This window comes from Hordeum vulgare, chromosome 4H, assembly GCF_904849725.1.
Source record: "Hordeum vulgare subsp. vulgare chromosome 4H, MorexV3_pseudomolecules_assembly, whole genome shotgun sequence".
NCBI lineage: Eukaryota > Viridiplantae > Streptophyta > Magnoliopsida > Poales > Poaceae > Hordeum > Hordeum vulgare.
The window spans coordinates 47,604,718-47,629,813 of record NC_058521.1 but is presented as its reverse complement, the minus strand read 5'-3'; the positions used below and the strand labels follow the sequence as shown (position 1 = coordinate 47,629,813).

At 51.7% G+C, this 25,096-nt stretch overlaps 1 protein-coding gene across 2 annotated transcripts; it reads left to right on the top strand.

Moving 5' to 3' along the window:
• Positions 1–9,138: 9,138 nt before the first annotated feature.
• Positions 9,139–21,817, top strand: LOC123447815 (glycosyltransferase family 92 protein Os08g0121900-like). 2 transcript variants are annotated; one of them, XM_045124501.1, is made up of 6 exons: positions 9,139–11,445; positions 11,545–11,664; positions 12,015–12,073; positions 12,663–12,788; positions 20,475–20,586; positions 20,828–21,817. In XM_045124501.1, the coding sequence occupies exon 1, from the start codon at positions 9,488–9,490 to the stop codon at positions 11,267–11,269; it is 1,782 nt and encodes a 593-aa protein (XP_044980436.1). In that variant the 5' UTR covers positions 9,139–9,487; the 3' UTR covers positions 11,270–11,445; positions 11,545–11,664; positions 12,015–12,073; positions 12,663–12,788; positions 20,475–20,586; positions 20,828–21,817. The 2 variants fall into 2 exon arrangements, with proteins under 2 accessions (XP_044980436.1, XP_044980434.1); XM_045124499.1 differs by lacking the exon at positions 20,828–21,817 and having other exon boundaries at positions 20,475–20,810.
• Positions 21,818–25,096: the final 3,279 nt, after the last annotated feature.

The window sequence follows — 25,096 nt, the reverse complement described above, 5'->3', positions numbered from 1 at the left end:
GCAGGTTCCACAAAAGTGTCAAGGTCGATCCTGTCTGTGATGCGAGTGGCGGTCTCAAGGAAGGTCTCCATGAAATCTTCGAATCGAAGCTTCTTGGTGTTGGCGACCTGCAACGCCTTCAGCTTCTCTTCGCGAGCTTCCTTGCAGTGCACTCGGACCAGCGATAGCGCCACGTCCGCACCACAGCGAGCGGCAGATTTCTTCCACGCCTGCACTCGGTTCGGGACGTCCTCCAGCCGAGTCATCAGCCCTTCTATTTCCTGCCGGGAATCATCTTCGGGCCACAACTCCTTGTCAATCCGGCCAATGACTTCTCTCAGACGGCCGATGAAAGGCCCCACTCTGCCAAGGCGAATATGTGCTCGGAGCATGTCCCGATTTGCTTCGTCGCCGAGTGGAACGTTCGGAACAACCGACCGTTCAATGTCGGCTGCTTCAGCCTCAGCGTCCAGACAAAAATATGCAAAGAAAAGAAGAGCAGAAAGTAAGCGCAGAATGAATTACAAAGTCAAGAAGCACTCGGCAAGAAGCTTACCACCGAGCAGTGCAATCATCTTCCTCGCCCAGTCGTTGACATACTTCTCCTGCGAAATGCATTGGCGGTTCATCACCTGCATTTGACCCATCAGTTCACTTCTTTGCTTGCCCATTTTCTCAATTTCAGCCACCAATGCCTTGTTGGTCTCCCGGGACTCCTCCAAAGACTTCTCTCGGTCAGCAAGTGCCACCTTCACATCAGCTAAGTCATTCACAGCTGCCTCAAATTCCGCAGCAAGCTGAATCTTTTCAGCCTTCAGAGCATTGTACGTTGATCCCATTTCGCAAGTCTTCTGCAAATCAACGCGAAGAAGAGATCAGACACATTCAACAAGGAAAACAATAAAAGTTCAAAATTCTTCAGACCCCTGCCGACGCAAGGAGTCGACAGCGGTCTTGGGGACTACACCGAGTGGGTTCACTAAAAGTGACCCCACTGGCATGAAGCTCGAACAGGTCCGCCCTATTGAGCTACATAACAAAAACAAGCCTATGAGGCTACTACTACCCGACCCGAGTAAAATTACTCTCGGGGACTACTTCCAGTGGGTGCACTAGGAGTGCCCCCACTAGTATCATTCGAACAGATTAGTTCTGATCCGATTAAGTCAAGGAAAATGTATATAAAGACAACTACCGGTGCAAGCACTCGATAGAAGTCTTGGGGACTACACCCACTCGGTTCACTCGGAGTGAACCCACTGCAAAATAATCCTACTGTATCCGAGTATATCGCTTAAACCCCCAGTGGGTTAAAAGAGGAAAGCAAATACTTACTAGCGCACTTACTCGGATATCATCCCGGAGCTCCAAGCTTCTCTTGTACAAAGATGCGATGGAGTCATACGCCCCCTTGGCATCTCCCACCATCAACTCCACCTGCACCATGACCGCCTTGGCGGCTCCCACTTGATCTTCCGGGAGGTGTTGGGCGTTGTACTGGACGGTCGACGGACCCGACATGACAGGAGACTCCTTGGGCATCCCAAGTCCTGCTCCAGTCGGTTCAGCCGCGATGAGCACCGTCTCAGTCGACGACATCGTCTCGGTCGGCGGCGCGTCCATGGCGGGGGCGGTAGCAGATGGAACAACCTCAAGGACAGGCACTGAAGCTTGCCCGGACCTCTTCTGGTCATCCTCCTCCAGATGAATCACCTCTGAAGGAAGCCCGACTGAACGACGTGAGACCACGGAAAAAGGGCAAGATTAAAGACAGAATTCGCGAAACAATAATGCAAACTCTCGGAGTCGTCACGATGTACCTTGCTGGGATGTGGCAACGTTATCCGTATCCATGGGATCATCTTCCTGGCATGGCAGAGAGGTGGCGGAGGTAGTAGCTCTGTCGAGTAAAACCCACTCGACCGATAAGCATGAGTTCAGTCAAATACTGAAAGAAGATAGGAGAACAAGACACTTACGCTGAGGCAACGGGAACAACGATCCTCATCCGAGGCAAAGCTTTCCGAGGCTTGGATCCACTCGGTTTGGCCACCTTGGAAGGTTGGTCCGTGGGCTCGGCAGCAGCGTCCCTGGTCCTCTTTGTGCTCCAAGCACTCGGAGCCACGGGAGTAGCTGGCAAGGCACTCGGAACCATGGGAGGAGCTGGCGAGGCACTCGGGGCCACTGGAGGAGCCGACGGAGTCACGGGTTCGTGACGGCTCTTAGTTCTAGGCTCTGGTGGTGGGGGTGGCGAGCTCTGCTCCCCAACTTCCCCCCTCCTCTTCGGTCTCCTCCTCCGTCTCCCCACTGTCGGAGACGTACTCGACGCTGTCCACGCTGCCCTCCTGGCTGCCTTCCTCTTCCTCAGCCGGGTTCCCGTTCGAGATGGGAGAATACCAGTTGGTCCACGCCTACACAAGATACAGTTGACACCATCAGACGTCAGACGGTGATGCAAGAAAAAGCGGCAAATATAAGGGAATTGTAAGCACTCGGCAAGATATGCTCACCTCATTCGGAGGAGGGTTGTCAGCGTGGAAGGGCTTCACTTGCCGGGCTCCTCTGGGGTTATCGCAGGCGTCTGTGATGCCGCGGATCCACGCCGTCACAACCTCCCGGTCACGCATTCAGGATGAGTCCGAGTGGAGTCCCCAGGCCCCGCGTAGTGCCACATGGCGTGGTGTCGAGCTTGCAGAGGCTGGATGCGCCGACCCAGAAAAGTCTCTGGGAGATCCGTGCCGGTGACTCCCTTGCGGACAACATCTATCAACGCTGCAACCAGAGGTTGGATCTGGATCTTTTCCATCCTCGTGAGCGCAAGCTGCCTGGGCGGAGCCGGTCGGTCTAGACTAAAAGGTGGCAGCCCAGTTGCGGAGGCGACGTCCTGGCAATAGAACCAAGTCGACTGCCAGTTCTTAACGGACTCGGACAACTGAAGAGCGGGGTAGCTACTTTTGCTTTTCTTCTGGAAGCCTAAGCCCCCGCAAAGCTGGAGGACATGAGTTTTGTCGTCCGGCTGTGTGACAGCCCGATGCTGACGTTCCAAAAGATTCCCCTTTTCTTTCCGTTTTCATCGTGTGTCTATTTTCTTTTGTCGCATCATCATCGCATCATGCGCATCATCAGCATTGCATCGGCATCTCCGTTGCCGCCCGTTTTCAAAACTTGCATCCGTTGTTAGTTGCCGGTTCCCGTCGTTGTCCGTTCTGAGTCCAACCGCACACGCACGCGCCCGCCGCTTCGTCAAAACCCTGTTTTAAAAGTGTGTTGAAAACTTTCTCTGATCGGGGTGCTGATTTGGAGGAGCTGAAATATTTCTAAGTCTGAAATCTGTTATATTTTGTTGTTGTTTTGTTTTGCTTCTATCTTTAGATCTGTAGCTCTTTTGAGGTTGGTCCAATGGAGTTAGTTGTACCCCTTGTGTTTCTCGAGCATTCTGTAAAGTTTCATGCCATTTGGAGTCCTGTAGATATAGGTTTTGCTGCTGTCAATATTGCTTCAGATCGAAAACTGCACTTTCATGAGGTGTAATTTTCACTAAGTCTGAAATAGTGAGTGGGATGCCTTTTTGTGACTTCTTTCCCTAGTGATCCATGATGCCATGCTAGTTGTTGTTAGTTGTTTGTAGTAGTGCTTCTTGCCCTCTTCCGTGCCATGCCTTGCTTGAGCATATCGGAGTTGTGTAGCCGTAGTTGTGGGGCGTAGAAAATGCTATGTGGCTGATTTTGGCAGATTGTAGTGATTTCTTGTTTTGCTCGTAGTTTTTGATCCGTAGCTCTGATTTGATCGTGTCCTATATGGAACTTGCTTAGGATCTCGTGTAGTTTCATTTCCTCTTGCTGGTTGTATGTTTTGAAGTGCTCGTAGGCGTCGTTGCACACATATTGCATTCATGCCATCATATCTTGCAGTGCTTGTATCTTTTGAACCGTAGCTCCGCTGGAGATGTTCTTTATGTGTAGGTTGCTTGAAATGACGCGTATAATCACATGAACCTATTTGTTTTGCTGTTTAACAATAAATTAAATGTGTTAGTTCAGATCAGGACAGAATTGTAAATTAACATGTGAGGTCGTCTCGGAGATGCTATATGTCATTTCCGACCTCATTTAAAATGTCTAGATAGGTAGTTTAATTTCCACTTCACCTCTCGCATGTTTGACAACATTAATGTTGCCGTGTATCTAATCGGGATAGAACTAAATAATTAAACGTGGAGTTTCGTCAATATGCAACTCGTTGCATATTGAACTTCACTTAATGTGTAGTGTTTGATTGTTGTGATTGTCATGCCTTGCATTAGACCGTTCATGCATCATATGTGTTGTGCACCGTGTGGTGAATTCTCTGTGTTGATGCTTGTTTCCGTTTTCCTCCGTCTCGATAGAGTTCCGCAAGCGTGTCGGATGTGAGGACCCGTTCGACTACGTCGGTTCGTCTGCTTCACGGAGGCATTCTTCTTCCAAGCGGGATCTCAGGCAAGATGATCATTTCCCCAGATACCATTACTATCATTGCCATGCTAGTTTTACCGTTTCTATCGATTATGTTACGTTGCCTACCACCTGTTAAATATTAGCCTCTCAACAATGTCATGATCACCTTCAACCTGTATGACCTAGCAAACCACTGATTGACTATGTTACCGCTTGTTTAACCCTGTGTAGAGTTGCCAGTTGCAGGTGTAGTTGCTTCCATGTGAAAACATGGGTTCCTTGTCATATCACCCTATTAAATGCTATTTAATTTAATGCACCTATATACTTGGTAAAAGGTGGAAGGCTCGGCCTTTCTAGCCTGGTGTTTTGTTCCACCTTTGCCCCCTTAGTTTCGGCTACCGGTGTTATGTTCCATAAACGAGCGCTCCTAACACGATCGGGGTTGTTATGGGGACCCCCTTGATAATTCGTTTTAGATTAAAGTTGGTCTAGCAAGGCCCAACATTGGTACTACATTTGCCTAATCACCTAATAAAATTGCATACGGACTTTCCGGACCCCGAGGATAATTTAATCAACCCCCGGGCCAGTGCTCCTCATGAGTGTTGGTCCAAAACTAGAGCCGTTTGCGAGGCCAACCCGGGGCAACTCGGGAGATTTCTATCAGGCCACCGTACGCTGTGCTTATCCGTCGTGTCCTGAGAATGAGATACGCGACTCCTATCGGGATCGTCGACACGTCGGGCGGCCTTGCTGGATTAGTTTTACCTTTGACGAGATATCTTGTGCATCGGGATTCCGGTGATGCTTTGGGTAATCTCAGAGTTGAGGTTTTCCACTAGGGAATCCGACGAGATCGCGAGCTTCGTGATTGAGGATTTCTATGCGGCTTGTGGTAATTTGTGATGGACTAGTTGGAGCACTCCTGCAGGGTTAAATCTTTTCGGAAAGCCGTGCCCGCGGTTATGTGGCAACGTGGAAACTTTGTTTAACACTGGTTCTAGATAACTTGAAGTTAACTTAATTAAAACATGCCAACAGAGTGCGTAACCGTGATTGTCTCTTTCGTGAGTTCGTTCTCTGACCGAGGACACGGTGGGGTTATGTCTGACGTAGGTAGGTGTTCAGGATCATTCATTTGATCATAAGTAGTTCACGTCCACTATGCGTAGATCTTCCCCCTCTTATTTCTTGTACTCGTAAGTTTAGCCACCAAATATATGCTTAGCCGCTGCTGCAACCTCACCACTTAACCATACCTCACCCATTAAGCTTTGCTAGTCTTGATACCTTTGGAAATGAGATTGCTGAGTCCCCTGTGGCTCACAGATTACTACAACACCAGTTGCAGGTACAGGTAAAGGTTACTTGACGCGAGCGCGTTGATTGTTCATTTGGAGTTGCTTCTTCTTCTTCTTCTTCATCGATCTAGGATGGGTTCTAGGCCGGCAGCCTGGGTTAGCAAGGATGGACGTCGTTCTTCTTTTCTCGTTTGTTTCGTCCGTAGTCGGACCCTGCTCTTACTCTTGATGAGTATGTAATGTACTGATGTGACTCTAATGTAGCTTGTGGCGAGTGTAAGCCAACTGTGTATATATAACTCTTCTTTTTAGTACATGTACTTGTAACGATATCCATTCTTGCGACACGACGAGATGCGCTTCTATCCCTGACGAGGCCTTCGTGCCAAATTGAGGATAGGGTCGCATCTTGGGCGTGACAGACTGGCTAAGTTTTTTGACGGTTTGGGATCTAGCGGAGAAGATGTACTTAAAGATCCCCCAATGGGGAGGACAACCGATAAAGCACTCGCAAAGCACGATGAATGCAGAAAGATGAGCTATCGCGTTGGGAGGAAAGTGATGGAGCTGCGCCCCAAAGTGGTTCATGATACCTCTGAAGAAGGGATGAGGAGGCAGAGAGAAGCCCCGGTACACGTGACTGAGCAGCAAGACGCGCTCCCCCTCCTGGGGCGCCGGCTCCGTCTCGCCCCCGTCGGCAGCCTCCACGACTTGTTGGCGATCATACCTTGCTCCACCAGCTCCAGCAGGTCGTCCGTTGTTACGGTGGAGGGGAGGAAATCCCCCTGGATCCAACCCGCCGGCAATGCCCGCTGTCGCCGCTGAGCAGGAGCCGCCTTCTTCTTCTGCGACTCGAGCTTGCTCGTCTGCCCCTTCGTCATGGTGGAGGCTGCAGATCCGCAGGGGAGGAGAGAAAGGAGGAGGCTTGAAGTGCGCAGGGAGCTACGGTAGAAGTGGGGCGAGTGCGAGTAATCAGGAGAGCACAACGAGAAACCCTCACTAGGGAGGTTTAAATAAGCTTCCAACTGGGTCACTAACAGGTGGCCCTGAAATCTTATCCCCGACCGGCTGCTGCGATATTAGTGGAGGAGATGAAGGCGCGGTAATCGAGGCGGCAAAAACTACTCGATGATGATGCCGTCATCCCCGCTGAGCGCGCGACAACCGAAATTTGAGGATCCCGGAAGATCCGCCGCTGTCAGTTGACCGATCACGTCGAAAGATTCTGCAGAAGCACTCGGTCTCTGACGGTTCGTTTCACAGATATATCCACTCGGATCACTGGTCAAGAGGATAAAATGGATCGAGGCAAACCACGCCAAAGTCGCATCCATACCAGTCGGATCCGCATTCCAGGCATCACTCGTCGTTCCAACCCCGATCCATTCGGGGACTAATGATGGGGTCATAGTCCCAGGGTAGGGTCATAGGCCTGCCCTATAGGTCCTACCCAAGGACTACCCTTCTTAAGGGACAAGGACCTTAGTCAGTGGAAGCAGGACCATCGTCTCTGGTCCCGAGTGTTTCAGTCGGGCAATCCGTTCGGCTGACATCCCTCCCAACTTCCGATTGGCGACGGGGATCAACAAGTTTACAGGAGAATCCAAGCCAGAAACGTGTCTGGACGACTACCAGGTGGCGGTCCAGATCGGTGGTGGTGATGACCAGGTCGCCATGAAACATCTCCCCCTGATGCTCGACGGCTCGGCACGAGCGTGGCTGAACCAGTTAGCTCCTTCAAGCATCTACAGTTGGGCAGATCTGGCCCGAGTCTTCATCAGGACATTCGAGGGGACGTGCAAACGCCCTGCTGGTCTCGTGGAGCTCCAGCACTGTGTCCAGAAGCAGAATGAGCCCCTGCGCGATTTCATCCAGCGTTGGACAACCCTCTACCACACGGTGGAGAACGTCACACAGCACCAAGCAGTCTGCGCCTTCAAGGCAGGCGTGCGGTACAGAGATCTGTACCTGAAGTTCGGTCGGACATGCGACATCTCCATGAGCAAGATGATGGAGATAGCGGCACGCTATGCAAATGGCGAAGAAGAGGACCGCATTCGTAGCGGCAAGCATAAAGCAGTCGCCGATGGAGATGGGAACAACACTCGGAAGCAGAAGCAGAAAGCTCCGTCCACTCCGCAGGCAGAGGCCGCAGCCGTTACCAATGCCATGTTCAAGGGCAAGGGGAAGGCTCAGTTCACCCCCAAGAAGAAGCAGTTCAGAAACCACATCCTGGATCAGCCATGTCCAATCCACACGAAGATGGACGAAGAAGGCAACGCCATATTTCCGAAGCATACCACTCGGCAATGCCGCCTCCTGTTCCAAGGGTTCGGCGAAGGGCAGCCGAGTGAAAAGGACAACGAACAGAATGATGAGGACAAGGAGGATCCGTGCCCCCAAGTCCATGCAACACTGATGATTTTTGCTGACGTGGAAAGCAAGAGTCGTCTGAAGCTGGTGAACAGGGAGGTGAACATGACCACCCCAACCAACCCCACGTTCCTCAAATGGTCTCAGACTACGATCACCTTTGACCAGTCGGATCATCCAGCACACGTGCCCACCCCACGGAGGCACGCTCTGATCGTCAACCCGGTGATGGAAGGAGTCCGACTGCGCAAAGTCCTCATGGACGGCGGCAGCGGCTTGAACATCATGTACGCCGACTAAATAAAATGTTCCCCGCAAAAAAACTAAATAAAATGTTAACTTTATTACATTGGGAAAAAAGAAAATCAAACCAGCAACGTGACATAGAACCAACCTGATATTTTTTTCTTTGAGAGTCGAACCAGCCCGATCTTAATAAGGTGATCAGAAAAAGAAAAAAACTCGACCACGGGCGGACTCGAATGAACAGCTGGCGTCGAGCCGAAACCTCGCTGTATCGGTCGGTCCATAGCCTGTACACACATACGTAGGAAATACGCTACAGTATACGTAGCGAGCACGCTACTGTATTCGTACGGTAGTCGGACCCGATACGGCGTATAATACCTAGCGTCGACGCCCTAATTCGACAAATCCAAAGCTTTTTCCTCGCAATCACGGCGAGGACGTCCGGCGAGAGGGGACGACGGGAGAAGGACTCCTTGACCGTCGGGGGCAGGGGGAGAGGGGATGGGTGGGGAGCGCCGCTGCGCGTTGGACGAGGATGGCCGGCGAGGTGCTCGCGTTCGTTGGCTCGAGGTTGACGATGAGATAGGAGATCTGACGGTCAAGGGCTCCTCAATCTGACGGCTTGCTGCGACCGGTGCGAGTTTTCGGGCCAGCGCGCCGGCGTCCAGTACTGCCTAAAAAATAACATTTTTAATAGAAAATTTGGGGCTAAACGCCATATACGTATACATACTAAACCCTGTCGTATACGTATTCAGACCTAGACTAAATAAAATGTTAACTTTATTATATTGGGAAAAAAGAAAATCAAACCATCATCGTGACATAAAACCAGCCTGATCTTTTTTTTTTTTGAGAGAGTCGAACCAGTCTGATCTTAATAACGTGATCAGAAAAAAAAAAGATAAAGACTCGACCACGGGCGGGCTCGAAGGAACAGCTGGCGTCGAACCGAAACCTGGCTGCGTCGGTCTGTCCGTAGCCTGTACACACATACGTAGAAAATACGCTACAGTATACGTAGCGAGCACGCTACCGTATTCGACGTATAATACCTAGCGTCGACGCCCTAATTCGGCAAATCCACAGCTTTTTCGTCGCAATCACGCGCGAACAAGAATCTCCAGCTCCAATCGCCCCGCCGCCATGGCGCACCACCGCCGCCGCAGCTGCCTGCGCCGTGTTGCCACCATCGCGGGCGGCGTGTCAGCCGGCCTCCTCCTCCTCGCCGGCGGCCATACCTACGTCCACGGTCAGCTCTTCTCACCGGGCTTGCTGCCCCTTGGCCTCGGCGGCGGCGCCGACTGCTTGCCGTCCTTCGCCCCGCCGTCCTTCGCCCCGCCGCCCTTCGCCCTCTCGCCGCTGCCGCCCTACCTCCTGTCGGAGGCCGAGGCCGAGGCCCCGCAGCCGGAAGCCAACCTCCCGCGCCGCCTTCTGCCCGGACATCGCTCGCCGCCGCCGCCGCCCTGCCTCCCCTCAAACTTGAACTTGGACTCGGAAGCCGACCGCTCGCACGACGACGCTGATGCTGTCTTGCTCCCGGACTGGGAGGTCCTTCTCCTTGCTGACGCTGAGCCTGGCTCCAAGGCGACGTGCGCCTTCCAGGGTGGGGCTTCGTCCCCGGCGAGAGCGCTCGGGAGGCTGCCGGGGTCGGGCCGCCACGCCTACGTCTGCCCAATGCCCGAGCCTGCCCGGAGCATCCAGCCGCTCCAAGCACCGGTGCTGCTCCCCACCTCGGCTGCCTCTGCCGATTGTCCTGGCCACGCGCTGCTGAATTGGACAGATCGGATCGCGTTCAGCTCTGCAACTCTGGACAATGGGGACGTTCTGGTGTTTGCCAAGGGTGTTAACCACGCTGCTGGTGGAGTCCAGTGCATCTATCGCCACTGCGGCGATGCCCATGGGGTGGTGGCCTCGTTCCCGGCCATCACGTCCGTGCAGCAGGTTACCCGGTGCCCTCCGCCACCGATGCATCTCAACTCCAGGAACACGGAGCTCCGTATCACTGTGTCAGCCACCGGCGAGGATCCGATCCCCTCACTGGCGACTTACCGTCCACAACAGAGTGAAAGTGGCTTGCTGCTGACACCAGAAAAGAACCTGATTTGCGCATGCACCATGGTACACAATGTCTCGAAATTCCTTCGTGAGTGGGTGCTGTACCATGCCGCTGTTGGCGTTGATCACTTCTTCCTGTATGACAACGGAAGTCTGGATGACTTCGCTGATCAAGTCGCTCAGTTGAGGTCCACCGGAATCAAAATCTCTACCGTGCCTTGGCCGTGGATCAAAATGCAGGAAGCCGGCTTCTCCCATTCTGCTGCAACGCACCAGCGCTCTTGCAAGTGGATGGCCTTTATTGACGTCGACGAATTCATTTTCTCGCCCAACTGGAGTGGATCTGAGCAGCCATCGAAAGCAATGCTTCAAGCTCTTGTTTCAGTTGATCCAGACATCGGGCAGGTATATCTGTGGTGCTTTGATTTTGCCCCATCTGGCCAAACATCACACCCACAGGAGGGTGTCATCCAAGGATACACATGCCGTCGGAAGCAGATTCTTCGGCACAAATCGCTGGTTCGGCTTGATGCCGTCGACCATTCTTTGGAGAATGCGATTCACCACTTCACACTCAAGGCTGGTTTCAAGAGCATATGGAACTTTCAGGCACGTGTCAACCACTATAAATACCAGGCATGGACTGAATTCAAGTCCAAGTTCAAACGGCGAGTATCTGCCTACGTGGCTGACTGGAGAGATCCGATCAACCTTGAGTCCGCTGACCGGGCCCCTGGTTTAGGAGTTGACGGAGTTGAACCGGTTGATTGGGCACAAAGGTATTGCGACATCAAGGATAACCTGCTTCAGCAATTGAGCAGAAGATGGTTCGGCAATGGATTGGGAAGTCCGGGCTCTCAGGATACTTAGGCTTGGCCATATCTGTAAACTGCGATTGTCTAGAAGGATCTAGAGGTATTAGAGATGAAATTGTAATATAGTTTAAACTTGTCTCTTTGCCTCCCAAGATCAATCTAGGAACCAACCTGTACATCGCTTGCCACGTTCGGCACCTATAAATAAACATCAGGCGGCCTCCAATGGAGGTAGAGACGCTTCCACAATTCTCACATGGTATCACAAGCCATCTTCCTCTTTTAGCAATTCAACTAGATTGATCTGATCATGGCGAACTCTTCCTCCAGCTGTAGCGGTTCATCGCCACCGCCGTCTCTGAGGAATTCCTGTCCAGCACTGACAAGGATGGGAAGCAGCACTGACAACATTCATAAGGTTCAAAGGGTGGCAGTTTAAGTTTGCTGAAGGTATTTTTTTGGATTGGTTTCTTGCTCTTCGGCTCTTCTCTTCAAATACTTGGCCAGATGCAGTTGATAGTTAATATATCAATAACTTTTAACTCTTCAAGCATTATAATGGAGTATTTTCTAAGTTGTCTTGATCTAGAGCTTCTATCGCCTCTTCAACAATTTATTGGCATAAGCTTTTACCTGAAGTTGCCCGTCAAATATCTATTCCTAATAGTACATATACCTGACATTATCTGTCATGTGTACTGCATACTGTTTGGTATGCTGTCCACTTATCCAGGATTCCATGGTCTGCAGTAATAGTGGATTTGTATTAGTGGAAGTATTATCTAAGTGATATTTTTCAGGTTTGGTATCACTTCTGCTCCAGGTAGGAGATCTTCGAGCAGGATACCATGTACAAAAGGTAATAACTGAGAATTCATGAGCAATGTAAAATTTCAGCATGATATTTTCAAGCAGTAGTTACTTGAATGTCAGACATTATCTGTGTTCTTGTTTTGACATTTTTGTTCAGAATTAATGATTTATCCAGTGATGCACATTGTATGCACGCTGCAAAAAAAAAAAAAAAGCTTCATCTGATTTTGCTAAATGTTCTTTCTTACTGAACTATCTTCAGGACAGATGGCAGGTTTGCTAACAATTTGATCTTTTTTGTGCAGTGCAGGTTTGATACTAATTTCTTGAAATTCTTTTTGCAGCACCATCCTGTTGAGCCATGAGATTTGAACCAATGAATTCAGATAATATCTTCCATGTTTAGGGATCACTACATGTTCCGTTGGAAGTGGAACAATCTGAGATCCCTTTTCAATAACCATCTGAACACACGTTTCATGCTTCTCTGAATTACTCAGTGCCACACATTGCATGTTTGCTGCAAGCTTCTAAAAAAACTTTATATTTTTGTTGCTAAATGTTCTCTGTTACTAAACTAGCTTCAGGACGAACAGCAGGTTTGCCAACCATTTGATCTCTTTTGTGCATTGCAGGTTTGCTACTTAATTCTCTAAAAAACCGTGCTTCCGCACCACCATCCTGTGGCACGAGGCCTGATCCAATGATTTCAGAGAACATTTACTATGTTTATGGATCACTACATGTTCTGCTGGAACAAGGTGAGATCCTTTTTCAGTAACCATTTCATTTGAACACACATCAATCTCTTCCGAATATAACTGAACATCTGAAGCAGCCATGGTGTACTGGTGTATTTATTTAAAATTGCAAGTCAGCACCTCCCCGTTTGATTGCTATGAACTTCCTTATTAGAATTACAAGGGATTTTCTTAAATACTCCAAAGGAAAGGCTGAATCTCTTGAAATATAGCTTTATATGTATTGATTAGAAAATGTGTCAATATGTATAGAATTAGTTCCGTTCTAAAGCCCTCATATTGTCACATTGATGAGTTGATAGAAGCATCTACTGGGAATCAAGTTTTTTTTGTGTGGGTGTACTGGGAATCAAGTGTTACATGGCTGCAGGAGATAGGGTCTGCTAAGGTGTTATGACCGGTACAACGTACCAACGGAGGAGGCCCAATGGGCAGGGTTAGTTACGGGCTTAGCCCAAGTTATCTTAGCTATCTTAGAGTCCAAGTTATATTAGAGTCCAAGTTATCTAGGGTTTAGTGGAGGCTGTCCTCCTATATAAACACATGTACCCCTTCGATATTAAGCAGACAATAAACAGTATTCTGTTGTCGTCTCCCTCAGGAGACGGGAGCCCCAAACCCTAGCCGCCTCTCTCTCTCTCTCTCTCTCTCATGCCGCGACAGCGCCCAACCGCCTGCGCCGGCGTCCCCAACATCGCAGCCCGCACTTCCACCCCTACAACCTACGTCCGAGACCTGGTAGAACCCTAGCCTCTACCAATTTGGTATCAGGTAGCTTGGGTTCGATGAGTTTGTTGGACCTTCCCACCACCACCGCCGCCGCCACCACCGCTTTCCCCGCCACCTCGCAGCAGCCGCCGCCGCCGCACCAATCGCCACCGCCGGCCACCCCAGGTCCGGTCGCCTCCGGTACCGCGGCCCTGGCGGCCGAAGCCGCCCCGTCCTCTCCCCGGCGGAGATGTCCTCGGCGATCCGCGACCTCACCCTGGCGGTCTCGAACCTCCGGACTTTCCTCCAAGCTCCGTACGCAACCCCGCCACCACCGCCTCCGCCGGCGGCGCCCTTCGCGCCACCGCTCGGGGCCACCATCGTGCCCCAGGGCCTGCCAATCACCCAGGTCCGGTGGCCGCCGTCGCCGTCCCCGCTACCGATGTGGATCGACACGCCGACCTACACGACGGCGTCGCTACAACCGACGGTGTTGCAGCCACCCGCCCCCACCTTCGGGGGGTTCGGCGGGTACACTGACCCGTACGCCGGGAGCTCCATGGTGCCGCAACACTCTCCTTCCGCCGCGCTGGGTCGTCATGAGGGCGCCTACGCGGCCTCGCCACACGTGCAGCAGCCGCCCCGCTTCACCAAGCTGGAGTTCGCCACCTACGACGGCACCGTCGACCCCCTGAACTGGCTCAATCAGTGCGACCAGTTTTTCAGGGGGCCGCGGACCATGGCGTCCGACCGCACGTGGATCGCCTCCTACCACCTCCGTGGCACCGCCCAGACGTGGTACTACGCCCTCGAGCAGGACGAGGGAGGGATGCCTCCGTGGGAGCGCTTTCGCGACCTGTGTCTCCTCCGGTTCGCCCCCCCCCCCCATACGTGGGAGCCGCCTGGCCGAGCTCGGTCGCCTTCCCTTCACCAACTCGGTGCAGGGCTTCACCGACCGCTTCCAGACGTCGGCCTGCCATGCGCCTGACGTCACGGCTCGCCAACGCGCCGAGCTCTTCGTCGGCGGCCTTCCCGACCACATCCGCATCGACGTCGAGATCCGCGACCCCCAGGACCTGCAGATGGCCATGTATTACGCACGTGCGTACGAGCAGCGCGCCAACACCCTGCAGCAGGCGTTCCGGGCCGCGGCACGCGTCCCCCGCCCCGCCCCGCCCCAGCGGCCGCCACCCCGACACGCCCCGCCCTGTCGGCCACTACTGCGGCTGCCCCCGCGCCGACACGCACCTTCCGGCGCTTGACGACGGCCGAGCAGCTTGAGCGGCGCCGCAAGGGCCTGTGCTTCAACTGCGACGAGCCGTATGCGCCGGGTCATACGTGCGCCCGCCTGTTTTACTTGGAGGCCGTCGACGACGCGGAGCTGGAGGCCCTCACCGCGGAGCTCGACGCTACCACACTCTCCGAGGCCGGCGTCACGACCTACGGGCCGGTCGAGGCGACCGCCTTCGTCGTCTCCCTTCATGCCATGGCTGGCATCAAGATGGCAAAGACGATGCTGCTTCCGGTGACGATCAACGGGGAGCGTCTCACCGCGCTCTTGGACACAGGTTCGACGCACAACTTCCTGTCCGGGGACGCCATGCGCCGCCTCGCACTCCAACCGGCAGGCTTGGAGAAGTTCAGCGTCACCGTCGCCAACGGGGACCGCCTTGCTTGCCAGGGGGTGGCGCGGCAGGTCCCCGTCCTCATCGGCAACGAGCCGTTCTCCATCGACTGCGTCGGCATCGACCTGGGCTGCTATGACTTCATCCTCGGCATCGACTTCCTATCCACTCTCGGCCCCATCCTTTGGGACCTCGATGTGCTGTCCCTCATCTTCTGGCGCGAGGGCGGCCGTTGCGTTCAGTGGACAGGCATCGGCGGCTCCGGCGCCGCGACTCCACAGCTCCAGTTGATGGCGGCCGCACTGGACGAGGCGCATCCCCTCCTGGCCGACCTCCTGCAGCAGCACAGTGACATCTTCGACGAGCCACAGGGCCTCCCTCCCGCGCGGCCCTGTGACCACCGCATCCACCTGCTGCCGGACACGGCACCTGTCGCCGTGCGCCCGTACCGGTACCCTCAGCTGCAGAAAGACGAGCTCGAGCGTCAGGTGGCGGTCATGCTCGCGCAGGGCATCATCCGGATTTCGACATCGCCGTTCTCCGCCCCGGTGCTCCTTGTGCGCAAGCCCGACGGCACATGGCGCTTCTGCATCGACTACCGCGCTCTGAACGCCCTGACGTCCAAGGACAAGTTCCACATCCCCGTCGTGGATGAGCTCTTGGACGAGCTACACGGAGCGCGCTTCTTCACCAAGCTCGACCTTCGCTCGGGCTACCATCAGGTGCGCATGCACCCTGACGACATCGAGAAGACGGCGTTCCGCACTCACCGTGGCCACTTCGAGTTCCTGGTGATGCCGTTCGGCCTCTCCAACGCGTCGGCGACCTTCGAGGCCCTGATGAACGACGTGCTCAGCCCATACTTGCGCCGCTTTGTGCTTGTTTTCTTTGATGACATTCTTATCTATAGTGCATCTTGGACGGAGCACCTATAGCACGTGGCCATCATCTTCAACGAGCTTCGAGCGCATCGTCTTCACCTCAAGCGCTCGAAGTGCTCGTTCGGCACGACCTCCGTCGCGTACCTGGGGCACGTCATCTCGTCGGACGGGGTAGCGATGGACGCGGACAAGGTCGCCGCCGTCGCCGCGTGGCCGGCCCCGCGGTCACAGCGGGCGCTCCGCAGCTTCTTGGGCCTCGCCGGCTACTACAGGAAGTACATCCAGGACTTCGGCCTCATCGCCGCGCCACTGACGCGTCTCCTTCGACGCGACACCTTCTTCTGGGACGAGGAGGCGACTACGGCATTCGAGGCTCTCCAGCGGGCGCTCACGACGGGACCGTCCTCCAGATGCCGGACTTTGATATGCCGTTCATGGTGGACTGCGACGCCTCTGGCATCGGCTTCGGCGCCGTCCTCCACCAGGGCGAGGGACTGCTCGCTTTCTTCAGCCGGCCCTTTGCCGCTCGCCATCACAAGCTCGCGGCCTACGAGCGCGAGCTTATTGGGCTGGTTCAGGCGGTGCGCCACTGGCGGCCTTATCTTTGGGGCCGGTCATTCCGTGTGCGCACGGACCACTACAGCCTCAAGTTCTTGCTGGACCAGCGCCTCTCCACAGTTCCGCAGCACCAGTGGATCAACAAGCTCTTCGGCTTCGACTTCACCGTTGAGTACCGCCCCGGCCGTCTCAACACGGCCGCCGACGCCTTGTCCCGCCGCGACACTGAGGATGTCGCGGACGACGTCGCCATGGCTGGCACTATCATGTGCATCCGCTCCGGGCCATCTTTCGCCTTCATCGGCGACATTCGCCGGGCAACTTCGACGGCCGCGGACGCGCAGGGCCTGCGCCAGCGCCTTGACGCCGGCGAGCTGGAGGCTCCCTGGCGCTTGGACGAGGGGCTGCTCCTACATGGCCGCCGCATCTTCGTGATCGACCATGGAGACCTGCGCCACCAGGTCCTGACCTTGGCGCACTCTGCAGGGCACGAGGGCGTGCAGAAGACTCTCCATCGTCTCCGTGCTGATTTTTACATCCCCGGTGATGGCGCGATGGTCCGCGACTGGGTGCGGTCGTGTGTGACGTGCCAGCGGAACAAGACGGAGACACTACGACCCGCGGGTCTACTGCAGCCGCTGGACGTACCCTCCCAGGTGTGGGCGGATATTTCCATGGACTTCATCGAGGGCCTTCCCAAGGTGGGCGGCAAGTCCGTCATCCTCACGGTGGTTGACCGCTTCTCCAAGTACGCGCACTTCATCGCCCTGGGTCATCCATATACAGCCGCCTCCGTGGCGCGGGCCTTCTTCGATGGCATCGTCCGCCTCCACGGTTTTCCTTCGTCCATCGTCAGCGATCGTGATCCCATGTTCACGGGACATGTCTGGCGGGATCTCTTTCGACTGGCGGGCGTGAAGCTCCGCATGAGCACGACGTTCCACCCTCAGACAGACGGCCAATCCGAGGTGGTCAACAAGGTGATCGCCATGTACCTGCGCTGTGTTACTGGTGATCGTCCACGAGCTTGGGTGGACTGGTTGGCGTGGACGGAGTACTGCTACAACACCTCCTATCACTCCGCCCTGCGCACCACGCCTTTCGAGGTGGTCTACGGGCGCCCACCTCCGGCGATGCTCCCTTACGAGCCTGGGACGGCTCGGTCCGAGACAGCGGGCGACTTACTCCGCACCCGCGACGACATTCTGGCTGAGGCGCGCCGGCGTCTTCTCCAAGCACAACAGCTGGCTCGGAAGTACTACGATGCTCATCATCGCGAGGCGGAGTTCGCGGTGGGCGATTGGGTGTGGCTGCGCCTCCTCCACAGGACCACGCAGTCTCTGGACCCGTGCTCCAAGCGCAATTTGGGACCTCGCTACGCTGCTCCCTTTCGTGTGCTGGAGCGTGTCGGCACACTCGCATACCGCTTGGAGCTGCTAGCTGGTTCTCGCCTCCACGACGTCTTCCATGTCGGCTTACTGAAGGCCTAACGCGGGGACCCTCCTGCAGCGACGCCGGCCCTTCCTCCTACTTCGGATGGCTGCCTCCTTCCAGCTTCCGCACAGGTGGCGAAGGTGCAGCAGCGTCGCGGCGTCTGGCATGTCTTGGTACAGTGGACCGACCTGCCAGAGGAGGAAGCGACTTGGGAGAAGCTCGACGATTTTCGCCAGCAGTTTCCAGATGTTCAGCTCGAGGACGAGCTGTTTGAGAAGGCGAGGAGAGATGTTATGACCGGTACAACGTACCAATGGAGGAGGCCCAATGGGCAGGGTTAGTTACGGGCTTAGCCCAAGTTATCTTTGCTATCTTAGAGTCCAAGTTATATTAGAGTCTAAGTTATATTAGAGTCCAAGTTATCTAGGGTTTAGTGGAGGCTGTCCTCCTATATAAACACATGTACCCCTTCGATATTAAGCAGACAATAAACAGTATTCTGTTGTCGTCTCCCTCAGGAGACGGGAGCCCCAAACCCTAGCCGCCTCTCTCTCTCTCTCACGCCGCGCCAGCACCCAACCGCCGGCGCCGGCGTCCCCAACATCGCAGCCCACAATTCCACCCCTACAACCTACGTCCGAGACCTGATAGAACCCTAGCCTCTACCATAAGGCCACGTGGATGTGGTGACTGAAGCAACTACATTATTACTCCAGGGTCTGCTAAGGTTCTATTTTAATCAAAATGATCATGGGGTCCGCAACATGCTCACATAGTTACAAATCTGGAGCACCGGTTAGTTTGTTGGCTAGCAGTATGAATCAGAAATGGGTACTTTTATCTTTTGCGAATAATTTAACTATATTTTAGTGATCTGTGTGCATTTATAAAAATATGAAGGTGGTCATGATTAGGCTGACCAGTAGGCTTTTCTTCTGTGTGAACAGAAGAAGGAAGATGGTACCTAATAGAACCAAAGTAATCGATTCTTTATGTACGTCTATAGAATAAAACATAATAGATATAAGACGTTTTTGCAGTTTAAATTGGACTGCAAAAATGTCTTATATTTAGTTACAGAGGTAGTAGTTCTGACATCATTTTGGAAATAGCATCCAGTTACTTCCCTTTTTTCTTACCATGTGCTTGCAGAGCAGTTCTGATATCATTTTGGAAATAGCATTCAGGTAGTCATGATGAGTTTTCTACTCCCTATGTTCCTAAATATAGGTCTTTTAAGGCATTCCACTAAAAACTACATACGGATGTATATAGACATAACTTAGAGTGTTGATTCACTTATTTTGCTCCGTATGTAGTACGTAGTGAAATCTCTAGAAAGACTTATATTTAGGAACGAAGGGAGTATGATCCAAATAAGAGCACACTTGCCTTTGTTGTAACATACAGATTGAATGTTGACAAGTATACTATTCTAATTGGTTAGTCAATGTATAGATAATAGTTTGGTGCATGCCGACTCTTATTCTCTTATCCTTTCTTAAGGAGTACTTCTAAGGATCTAATGAAATGCCTTTCCTTCCCAAGCTTATCAACTGCATATCTCCTGGTCCTGTCGTCTGATATGCCGCAGTTAAGTTATTTGTTATCCTGTTCTATAACAATGTAAGGCTTGGGAACTGAACCAGTAGCCTTAGTGCATTGATCTTGCCTTTGTTCCTGGGAGCTGAACTGGAAATTATATCCTTAGTGCATTGATCTTACCTTTATTTGAGTCATATGTGTTTATCGCTTAGGATTTCCGACCGTAGTGTCTGAGAAACATATTTGTTAATTTTAATTTTTTTTTGACATGAACCTTTCTTTTATGTGTTAAGATATGCAAGGGCCGCAACTCTAGAAACGACTTATGTGGTTGGAGAAGGAATTAATACACCACAATGCTCCCTAATAGGGCACAAGCTGCTGCTATGGTTCCTGAAACGATAGTATTATATATTCTCTGCAATCCAGTACATGGGAACCTGCTCAGGATGTGCCCAGTACTCTTGGACAAACTTTGCTGAGTTTGACGGGAAGAATCTCTGTATAAGGTTAATAGAGATTAGAATACTTTCACTTTGTGCTGTTTTTGCAGAAATGGTGAATTAGGAAAAAAAATCTCAACACTTGCATTTCTTTTTTGCACTTTCAGTTACATGTGTTGCTTGCAGTGTGTATTGCCACTCTTTCAGCTTTTGTGTTGCCTGCAATTTCTATCTGATGATTAGTCTTCATGTATAACTATGCACCAGAATTCCATTTCATCACCCCTCCCTCAGTTCTCAAGCTATCATAGAGGTCTATTGGTCTTGCTGTCTCCAAGGAGAAACGATAGATGCCTAACACGCATGTGGGTTTTAGACAATGTTTTTAAAAATTGCATGTCCCCCGCTGCCAAAAGGGTGTTAGTTATCACTCAGCTTGCTTATTTGTCAGACTATGAACATACACTATGATCCATTCTTTCTCCATTGTAGGTAAGTCATTTCAAAGGAATCTTTGAATCAGAGGGATGGCAAGTTTGATGCACTGATTGCTGTCAAATGGGCCGAGTTAATTCTTTCCTCCAGATACGCTATGGATAAACATGTAAGTAAAGTCTGTTGTTTTACTCGTTATGAAAAGGGCAACGCTACGACCTGTCGTCCCACGAACCATTAGATTTAACGCAAGATGATTAATTGATTCACGTACTAGATTTGCAACAAAGAAGATGTTCGCTTAGATGTTTGCAACAGAGTTCATGTTGCAGAAGTTTTGCAATAGAGCTATTGTTGTAAAAAAAATTATAACATAGATAATGTTGCAGCATTTTTTTTGTTTTTACCAGAAAGCCTTGCAACATTGATGGTGTTGCAAAATCTTTCTTGCAACAAGAAGGATGTTGCAAGAAAAAAATCATGATCGGTTGTTCACCGCGAACGATGGTGAGGGACAAGCGGCAGCGCCCGTCCCCGCCGTCGCATCGCCGGTGGCGAGCATCGAACCTTAGACCATGTCGCCTCGCTGCCATCCTCCTCTCCGGCGAGGTGGGGTACCGTGTGCGGGCGACGGTCGTGATGGAGGTGGGCGGCAACGGCAACCACAGCACCCGATCACCTGTGGCGTGTACGGTTGCCGGCGCTGGTGCCAAAGCGTCGGGTGATGCTTGTGGGATCTGGATGTCGCCCCATGACAGTTTTGTCCTCGTCTTCGTCGGTCCGCACCAGACCAATTGTTACGGTGGTAAAATTGTAACAATGGGTCTGTTGCAAACCTGAATGGTAGTAGCCCATGGACCGCGTGGCTTGTAGAGAAGACGGCAGACATGAAAGCTGCGATCTGCCGGCTGAACTAGAGCATTTTCCTTATGAAAAACCCTTGAATAGTTATGAAGAAATACTCACTTTTCAGTCCTGGTTCAACTATGACTGCATGTTGTGATGTAACCATGCAAGGAAGAAACCACGAGTCGAGATGAATCACTTGCGTGAGATTCCGATTAGCCGATCCAGTTCTATGGCTGGACCTGAAGCCTCGAAGGCCGTTTGCACGGAGATGCCTGTTGAGCTGCTAATGTTGACACGTAACATATTTGTTGTACACTAGTATACACGTTCAGTTGTACTCTCCTACTCCCTCTGCACCATAATAATTGTAGTTGGGGAAAACTAGTTTAGTTGTCTCTAATTATAAATATTATGGTACGGAGGGAGTAGAATATAATATAAGATTTTATAGATAACCCAGGCCTGCGTGCTGCCTCTCTGGGGCTCCCTTCCGTGTATAACTATGTAATCTGTGCTACGATGGAATACAAAGAGAATAATTTTTTCGTCTACTTTGGTCTCAGCCTCCAGGTTCCTCCCATGGCCACCAACCGCTCTTCCTCCTCGTCATCGGCTATCAGTGTTGCACCCTCGCCGGCTACTAGCGCACCCACCTCCTTGAGCGCCCTTTCCGACCACGGTGCCGCCGCATCCTCACCCTCAACGGCTGCAGGCTCTTCGCCCTTCATCTTCGGCGGCTCATTTGCCCCCACCTCCTCCCAATTCGCCCCTCTCTTCACCACTAGTGTGGCACCACCGCCCCTTGCCGGCCCAACCTGCCGGCCATCCCATCTTCAACGACAGCATCCACAACCACATCAAGTTCCTCCTCAATCCTAACGATCACAACTATCATAAGTGGAAGTCCGTACTCGTGGTCTTGATCCGGTACGGCGTTACGCACTTCATTGAGCAGCCTCTCCCGCCCACTGCCGACGCCTCCACCCGTGAGCTCGACGCCCACCTTGTTCTATGGATCTACGCCACCCTCGCTGATCCCCTCATCGACCACGTCTTCGGTGCCACCTCCACGTACGAGCTCTGGTCGTGCATCTATGACTACTTCCTTGCCAACCGGGCTACGTGGTACATGATGCTTAACCGCCAGTATCGGAACCTCAAGCAGAGGGACCTCTCCGTTGCCGAGTACGTCCGCTGCATGAAGCTCCTTACCATCGACCTTGCTGACGTTCGACCATGCCGTGACAGAGGTCGACCTCACCACCCAATTTCTTCATGACATCGACAAGTGTCTCGACACCATCTGCGTGGTTTTCGAGGACACGGTTCCTCTGTCGTCGTTCAAGATGGTCTTCTCCCGCCTCGAACTCACCGAGGATAACTTGGCTCAGCGGGTGGCTGATGAGAGCGCCATGATCCTAGCCATTCACGGCGGTGCACCCTCCCTCGGGAGCTCCTCCGGTCAGGCGGGACCATCTGGCTCTCAACCGGGCGACCACGCTGGTCGCTCCTCCGAGCGCGCTCCTGACTGCGGTGGCTACTAGCATGGGCACGGCTCCGGCCCGCGTCACGACATCGCCGATCACGGGCTCGGGCACGGGCGTGGTCGTGGCCGTGGACGCAGACGCGGTGACCAGGGCAGGCGCGACACCACAAACAACTTCAACCCACCCCAGCTCAACCCGTACATGGGATTCTTCGCCCCCTATGGGATGTCCCTCATTCCCTCGCGCCCCGGCTGGGTTCCCCCCAACAACGCCGGTGTGCTCGGCCCTCGGCCTTGATCTCACGTGCACGCCTACACCATGCAACACCGTGCCTACCCTGCGTCGGCTCTTCCTCCATCATCCTCGTGAGATCATCTGCCAATGTTGCAAGCCGCCTACAACGCTAAGGCCTCCCCAACACCGGTGCCCCGTCCAATGAATGGTACCTTGACAACGACGCTTCCTCCCATGTCACCCATAACCCTCGTAACCTCACCCTCTCGGATTCTTCTTTAAAGCGCAATTTATCTAGCATTCTTGTTGGTAATGGTACTCATCTTCCCATCCATGCCACCGGCTCCACCTCTCTCCCTCCTCACAACTTTCATCTACGTGATGTTCTATTCTCTCCTAACGTTGTCACTAGTTTATTTCTGTCTGTCAATTCACTAGAGACAATTCTTGCTCAATGGAATTTTACGCATATGGTTTTTTTGTGAAGGATCTTCGAACCAAGAAAGTCATCGTGATCTCCACTAGTACCGGTTACCTATATCCGTTCAACGGCAACAACCAGGCTAGGCGTGCCGCCCTCTCCAACACTGTCTCCTCCAGTGATGTGTGGCATCGTCGTCTCGACCACCCTAGTCCACAAACATTGTCTTCACTAGCTTCCAATGATTTTCTTATTTCATGTAATAAATCCATTAATATTTTGTTTTTGCATTATATTTACTGTGATATAACTTCTCCATGTCTTATACCACCTATACAATCGATAGTTTTATCAAAACGAGCAAAACAATGCATCAAAAACAGAATCTGTCGAAAACAAGACATTCTGTAGTAATCTGAACATTGACCACACTTTTATAACCTTAAAAATTATGAAAAATTAGGAATAAAAAAATCATAGTATTACTGTGTTAAAATTTCAGAAACTTTTCACGTTCCAGTAAAAAATAAAAATTCATGCACTACAACTAAAGTTTCTGTTTTTGCACCGCACATACCAACAAGCAATCTAATCACCCTAAAGGAAAATCTTGGCACATTATTTTTATAATACAATGGATTTATACAAGGGGATAATTATTTTTGTTGAAAAGTTTATGTAATCGAGATTCACAAAGTTTCCATGGGCATGAACAAAGTTCAAGGACGTCCCTCACTTCAGCGGTGTTCGTCTTTCTCACTTTCACTTTCCTTTTTGAAAAGTTTTAGGTTCCCCTCTATATTTTTTTTGTTTTTAAACTTTATAAAAGCACACGACAAATATAAATGACTCTTTAAAACTTTTGGGTTGTCTCCCTCGCAGCGCTTTCTTTAAAGCTATCAAGCTAGGCATAAAGTGCTCAAGTAATGGATCCACGTGGATCCCAAGGTATATCAAAGCCAATTTTAATTAACAATGATTTGTAATTTAGTAGTGAGCATAGAGCAACATATATCATACAATGACGAATTCTAACTCTCTTCCTATGCATCAGCGTGTCATAAAGAATAATTCATGCACATCAAGTAAAGGCCAATACATAACATAAGCGGTTTCTTGCAATTTTATCGTGTTGAAAACATAAAGAGGTGGAGATGTAGTTCCTCTCTCATAATAATTGCAAGTAGGAGTAGCAAGCACATGCATATTATATCCATCAAAATCATCATGTGTAATGGTAAAACGTAACCCATCAATATAATCCTTAATAAGAGCAAACTTCTTTGAAATAGTGTAGTTGGGAGAATTCAAAAAGATAAGGACTATCATGTGTGGGTGCAATAGCAACAACTTCATTCTTAACATAAGGAACTATAGCAAGTTCATCTTCACAAGCATAATTCATATTGGCATCTTGGCCACAAGCATAGAAAGCATCAATTTCATCAAAAAGGGATATTTCAAAAGAACCAACGGGATCATAGCAGCTATTATAACATTCATCCTTAGGTAAGCACGAAGTGTTGGAGAACGTTGCATGGAAAACAAAAAAATTCTTACGCACACGCAATACCTATCCATGGTGATGATCATCTACGAGAGGGGAGGGTGAATCTACATACCCTTGTAGATCGCTAAGCGGGAGCGTATATAACGCGGTTGATGTAGTGGAACATCTTCACGATCCA

Coding starts and splice junctions, on each gene's coding strand:
- LOC123447815 (XM_045124501.1), top strand. CDS start 9,488: ATGGCGCACCACCGCCGCCGCAGCTGCCTGCGCCGTGTTGCCACCATC.